The 7,110-nt window shown below is 42.0% G+C and overlaps 1 protein-coding gene across 2 annotated transcripts; it reads right to left on the reverse strand.

The window, feature by feature from the left end:
- Positions 1-238: 238 nt before the first annotated feature.
- Positions 239-5,583, reverse strand: LOC104450687 (KH domain-containing protein HEN4). Of its 2 annotated transcripts, XM_010065356.3 has the most exons (7): positions 4,801-5,576; positions 2,766-3,200; positions 1,941-2,192; positions 1,319-1,714; positions 1,123-1,199; positions 714-825; positions 239-642 (listed from the first exon to the last, which is right to left on the reverse strand). In XM_010065356.3, exons 1-7 carry the CDS (start codon positions 5,443-5,445, stop codon positions 502-504), a joined length of 2,058 nt encoding a protein of 685 aa, XP_010063658.2. In that variant the 5' UTR covers positions 5,446-5,576; the 3' UTR covers positions 239-501. The 2 variants fall into 2 exon arrangements, 1 of the variants encoding a protein (XP_010063658.2); XR_005552265.1 differs by lacking the exon at positions 239-642 and having other exon boundaries at positions 781-825; positions 1,123-1,208; positions 4,801-5,583.
- Between the last annotated feature and the right edge of the window lie 1,527 nt (positions 5,584-7,110).

Raw genomic sequence — 7,110 nt, forward strand, 5'->3', positions numbered from 1 at the left:
CGCCGTGTGTTGGACGGCAATCCGATCACTACGCGTCTAAACGGCTCAAGCTACGGATTGGGTGGACTTTGGAAGTCAGTGCCTGACGTTTATGAGCACTTGCTATGATGCGATTGTCCGCTTTGACCGATCTCATACCGATCCTCAGATATCCTAAGCGCTTCGCATCACTTAGCTCCGCCAGTGAAATGGAATGAAGCACGGAGCAAGGGAAAAGAAAAAGGTGAGAATTGAGCCGGTTACTGGATAGAAAATGATCTAAAAAACCAAACGCCCCGGCCTTCATTTACATCGACGAACAAAGACACCTCTTCCGAATTTTGTACCATGTGAATAAACCACTGGAAGAAACCATCAAGAACAGCAAACATCCTATCGACGACAACAATCCCAATGTAACATTATCTACAATTTGCCTGATGAGATGCACAACTGTCCGTTTTAGATACATTTCCCATGTATCCTCGGCTTTCGCCATTGCCAAACTCGACCTGAACGGAGTCAGGATGTCTGTCCACATAAAATGAAAGCATGGACTAGGCTCTGAGCAGCTCGGACTTGGTCTGCTGTTCCAGAGACCACTACAACACCTTCAGAAGCCCCATGCTTTTGATCGTGAATGTCCACCATCGCACCTGAAATCTGTGATCACCCAGGGTCGATGAGACTGTGATCAATTTAATCTTATTCCCATGACTTAAACATCTGCTTACCTGTCTGATCTGATTCAGATTGCTATCATCCTCTCCATGTACATGCCCTAACAAATTTTGTGGGATCAAAATCTCAATGGATGCGCTCGCCATCATGGGGCCTGGGTTTCCACTGATTGCAGAGATTCATTATCAGAAAGCCAGGATGATCAGACTAAAACATAAACAGGGAGAACTTTCTGAATAAAGCAATCCAAATATCACACATGAACATCAAGTGTCCCAGACATGTGCCCCATAATTGCAGTCAAGTTCAAAAATATGGGATTTAAGTCCCTGCAGATTTGACTACAGTATTCTACTTTTTGTTGTTTCTGCATTACTTTAATTCATTCACCATCTAGTTTAATGTATCAGGCAGATGCATGCAGTAGGTATTTGAGTAAGCAACAAAGAAAAGGAGCATTACCTTCCGAAAGGCCAACTTCCTGGAGCCCTACTGGAACCAAAATCAGGCATTCCCCTAGGATGACTGCCACTGAAACCCTAAAATAACTCCAACCAACAGAAATCAATTCCAGATGTAAGATTTGATGGATAAATCTTGTTCATTTGCAAGTTCATTGAGGGCACGTAGGCTTTTTCAAAAAGTGCAAATAACATACTTGTGGAGTCCACATTCTTGGTGAAGGGGGTCTGTCAAATGGAGGACCATAACCTGGTCTGTCACCCCCATAAGGATGCGGAATATGCTCTCTAGGTGGAATGCTCCGGTCCACTCCATGAGGAAATGGAGGCTGTAAATCAAAGGGTGGCGGAGGAGGGATAGGACGGTCCATTCCATGAGGGTGTGGATAACGGCCCGGAGAATGTGGGTAATGGCCTGGGGACTGTGGGTTATGCCTTGGCCTGGAAAATGGGGGTGGCATTTCATTGAAGGGAGGCAAGTGTGGTGGGGCAGCAAAATTTGAACGCGGGGATTTCATTGGGAATATGGTCTCACGAATTCTGCCAGTTATATGAAACAGAGCATCTTGTACAGAATGCAAGTTTCCCACAACCTGCCAAAAACCACCCAGCTTTCAACATCATAAGCTGCATTAATTCGATAACTATGAACAACTCCTCCAGAATATCAACCAATGGATGGAAAAGTTGCTGATCTTACCTAGCAAAATCAGGCAGATTTACACTATGGATTAGATTCAAGAGCACGACACTTTAACATTTTTGTGATAAAGGGCAAACGAGACCAGCAGACTGGTGAAGTCGAGAATCACACATTACCTGCACAACCTCATGATAGTGCGAATCAAACTTTGGAGAATGTTCTTTCACAAAAACTCGTATACTGGCACCAGTAGCCCTCTTCAATTCATTGATAAAGAAACCTCCTTTACCTACCAAGAAACCTATCTGCTGTGAAGGCACAAGAAGCCTAGCAATAACTGCAACTCCAGGTTCAAATCCAATCTCTGTAATTCTGTGATGCACGCGCATGACAGCGTCCTGTGCAGCAGAGCGTATTTGGTCTGAGTTCTGCAATGAAGGGTGAGGAAGAAGAGGTAAGTTTTTGACAAACTTGGAATGAAATAGATGCAGCAGACGTGGTCACAATCCTTACTCTCTAAAATCCAGAGAGATGCAAGAATGTTGCAGAAAAAGAGTTCAAATCTAGGACTGCCCGCAATTGCAGGTTTTACACTGGCATACCAGATCAAGTCCTCACCAGTCACCATTATAGTTTCACCCACCCAGAACAAAACAATCAGTTAATAAATTTGACCATGTTATTTAGTTCTCAAAAACCACAGCTCCACAAGATTCACCCAATTATTTGACCATATATCCTTCATCCCTTAAATCACCACATATGTTTCTCATAAGGAAGATATGCTATAGATGCACACTCATTCAAGAGCATTCATGAGAAAAATATTTTAGATCATAAAACATCTAAGAATCTGCAGACTTCACTAAGTTGAATAAGGTGTGATAGTTGTTGCTGTAGAACATCTAACAAATTATTAAAAAAAAAAAAAAATCTAAGAAAGAGGGCTCACAAGGAAAATACAGCAAATAAATTTCAACTATAGAATAGGATGAACGTGCCTCTCGTGCGGAAATTATAATGACTTTCTCATCTGAATCTGGCGAACCATCAGCAACTTTGATAAATGCGCCAGTCTCATTTTGCATGGCACGAACTACAGAGCCACCTTTACCTATCACACTGCCAACTTTTTCTCGCTGGCATAGCAGCTTAAATATGACCTCCTCTTCCACCACCATCCTACGGTTGGCTCCGATGACCTCAGGCCCAGAATAAGGAGGGTAACCCATGGATAGATGATCAGCGGCATGCCGTCCAGATGGATGGCCCTCTTTAGGAAAAGGATCCATATGAGAAGATGTTGAAGAAGGCAAACCTCCGGAAGCTTTAGTGGCTGTGGCACCTGACTTGGCTGAATCAGCCCTAGGGTTTTCCTGAAGACAACTTGAAACAGATAGGAGTGCTTTCTTCACGGCTGGGAATTTTCCTGTAATCTGTATCGGATTATCATAATTAAGACACATGCATACAGTAATTACCATATAAGGACCGTTTAATGAGAAGCCACAAATTATACAGAGAGCAGACAAAAGTCGGTTGCATCTCAGCTGCATACAATAAGAGGAAAAGGCCTATTTCCTTGTACTGTATTGATAGAATCTACTGCCACATCCCTGACTAAAGCCGTTAACGTGGTATACCATATTAAGGGTCACACAACTTAATACTCGATTTTTATCATGACATACTTAATTTGCCATGATTCCTTCAACAAACTTACCAAAATGCTTCAATGTGGAATGCTCCAATTTTCATTCTAATGTTCATCTTTGTTGGCATTTCTTCTCTCATTATTTTCTCTAGCTGTAAAATATAATGTGTATGCAAGATCTTTCAAAGTAGTTAATTTTGAGACCAGTAAGGGAAGAAAACACATGGAAGCACTCACTAACTTGAGAGATAAAAACAGGAAAAAATGAAGTTTCATTATTGACCAACAAGAAATGCAAGATTAAGTGACCATTCCCATTACTTCCAAGCGACATTCACATATTTCCAGTGCTTTATTTAAAGCTCCTAACTTTAAAGTTGTGCTCATTTTCATCTTCTGTTGCTAACAGAACTTTGTCATTATCTCCACACAGTAGAAAAGGTTAATTACCAATGCTTGTCCAGCATTGCCCATATTTCCAATCATAGAGTAACAAAATCAAAACCTCAGACACTTCTTTCTCAACTGCCTTTCTGCACATTATGCAAATACAAATATAAGCAACAAAACTGCCAGTTCATCAACTACCAAGGGGTCAAAATTCAGAATCCTAATTAGGTCTAACTCATTTGATTTTACACAAAGCTACAGTAGCCAACAAAATTGACTAGTTTAAGAATAGTAAACTAATAAAATAATGTTTGTTTTCGCTTCCAAAAACATCTATCCCTAACCCTCAGGCACGTTTCCAGTCACAAACAACTATATAGTAAGAGCAAAATCGAGCACCTTTTTCTATACTCCTCATCCACACCCCATCAATATTGAAACCTACCAAATGTGCTAGCACGCAAATTCATTATCACCCAAATGTGTGCGACATTCGACTTTCAACAACAGCAAAGGGTTCGGCATATTTAGATGGTATGCAAGCATAAGGAGCTCTATTAAACTACATAGTAAGAGCGAAATCGAGCACCTTTTTCTTTACTAGCCATCCGCACCCCATCAATATTAAAATCAACCAAATGTTTTAGAATGCAAATTCATTATCACCTAAATGTCCACAACATTCGGCTTATAATAGCAAAGGGTTAGATGTTATGTGAGCATAAGGAGCTCTATGAAACTACATAGTAAGAGCAAAATCAGGCACCTTTTTCTTTGCTCCTCATCTGCACCCGATCAATATTAAAACCTACCAAATGTGTTAGAATGCAAATTCATTATCACCCAAATGTCCACGACACTCGACTTACAACAGCAAAGGGTTCATCAAATTTAGATAATATATGAGTATAAGGAGCCCTAGGAATTTGCAAGCAGCACGATCAAAGTGCAAATGCAATCATACAAGTGGCCAGAACAGAAACAAGCGGCACCTCTATCAATTCGTCTCTGGAAGAGGCAAAGGACTGATGATCCAAGGGCAATACGGTGACGGAAGCCCCACTCTCATGCCTAATGCTCTCGATTCTCTCTAAAACTTGACGGTCCACCTGATCACTCCGCGCCAACATCCTACACACCACGTAACCCCTGCCACTTCCGCTCTCGCGAGGGCTCGAACTGCGGCTCGGATCACTCGATGCGCCGTCATCCACCCTATTTCGTTCCATCGAAACTATCTTCTCAAAAACCCTAACTAAAGCTCGCTGCGCTGGGGACAGCTCCTCGCGCCTCCCTACATTCGAGCTCGCGCCGATACCGCCGCTCGATTCCGAATCCGGGGCCGGATTGTTCCTGTCTTCGAGCTCGGTTAGGCTCGAGCTGGCGGTGGCGCATTCGGCGGAGGATATGAGAATCACCCGATCGTCGCGCGAGGAAGCCGGAGGAGGCTCGTCGAGGACGCGAACTCTCGCGCCGGCGAGGTCGCGCGAGCCCGAAACGACGCCGCCGGCCTTCGGCGCGGGGCAGAGGAGCCTGAACACGGCGCCGGCGGGCTGAGAGGAAGCGCAGCTGGGCTCCGAAGCGGCGGCGCTGCAGGACGGCGGCGGGGGGCGCCTGGCGGCGAAGGGCGCGTCCATGGGGAGGCGGCCACCGCGCGGTTGCTCACGGCCGTCGAGGAAGCGTCGGGACCTTTACGACTCGTCGTATCGGGTCTAGTCGGGAAAAGATGCCCATAGCGTCCGGTCCTCCGTGTCCGCAACCGCTAGTACGCATTTATTTCCGTGCAAATTCCTAAAGAACTTAGACAAGAAGTCGCCAATAATCTTGACAAGCTTGAATCCTCCTTTGCATTTCCACTTTTACTTCAAAATGTTGGAAAAGTTTAGGACAAAATTGCTAATCAATCACTTATTTGTGGTCCAATCATGCGAACATGCATGAATTTTTCTAATAACTTAGACAAGAAGTTGCCAATAATCTTGACAAGCCTGAATCCCCCTTTGCATTTCCACTTTTACTTCAAAATGTGGGAAAAGTTTAGGACAAAATTGCTAATAAATCACTTATTTGTGGTCCAATCATGCGAGCATGCATGAATTTTTCTAATTTAAGTTAACCGGGCTTGAGATTCGCTTTTGTTGGAACTAAAATGCCTATTTGAGTCGACAAGGGCTTTGATATAAAAAGTTTTGAGTCCAGTGTTCCTATTAGGAAAACTCATTATTCAAGGTCAAATCTAAATTCAAGTGTGAGATTCTTAATACAATTACTTGCTGACTATCTAACATGGCAAATAACTTTCTAGCTCCCACTCATGTCTCAAATATAACATGAGTTGGATTTAAAACGTGTTTGTTTCATCAAAATTAATGATTTTGGAAAATATTTTCTTTAAAATAATTATTTATATCACATGAAATAATTACTTAAGAAAAAAATATTTTCATTGTCCGTAATAATTTATGTCTAAACATTATTGTAAATGATTAATATATATTTCATTCACTTATTTCTACAAGCAGTGCTAACAATCATTTTTGTGAAAAATATTTTTCAAATCATTTATTCTTTATGAAACAAACGCACTATTAAGCTCCTTTTTTTAACATGAAATGTGATGTTTTGTAAAAATATCTTTTAAGGAAAATAACAATATTTTTCGACGTTTAGTTTCAACGTTTTTCTAGAAAAATAATAATATTTTTTTTCCGGTTTAAACACTAAAATATCTTTTAAGGAAAATAACGATATTTCTCATTGTTTTTGGTAAATAAAATCTAATTTCATTTTCCTAAATAAGTATACATTATTCGAGCACGATGGACTTGTGCATGGGCAATCTAAGAATCAAGCACGGACGCCAGGGTCTCGGGCTTGAGCACGGGCACTACGGTTCCAAGACCGGGCTCTTTGGACTTAGGTGGCTGGATTCACTGCGAAGAGCCCGAGTACCGGCGTAGGTTCCCTTGCCAAAATGCAAAGTTTATGGGAGAAGATGCCCGTAGTGTTTTCCGCGGCCGCAACTTGCTATAACACTTTTATTTCCTTCCAAATTCCTGACAACTTAGAGAACAAGTTTCCAATTATCTTGACTTAACTCTTCCTATGCATTTCAACTTACTTCAAAAACACTGGAAAGTCTATGACAAATTTGCTAACCAATCAATTCCTTTTGGCCCTTGAACTAGAGCAACCTAGTTTTGGAACTCGTAACTTGTCTTGGTCCATAAACTTGTCTTAGTTTTGGAACTAGAGCGATTTCATTTCAAGAGTGGGTTTCGACTCCCACGCCCTGCGCGGAG

The sequence above is a fragment of the Eucalyptus grandis genome, chromosome 6 (assembly GCF_016545825.1).
Source record: "Eucalyptus grandis isolate ANBG69807.140 chromosome 6, ASM1654582v1, whole genome shotgun sequence".
NCBI classification, from domain to species: Eukaryota; Viridiplantae; Streptophyta; class Magnoliopsida; order Myrtales; family Myrtaceae; genus Eucalyptus; species Eucalyptus grandis.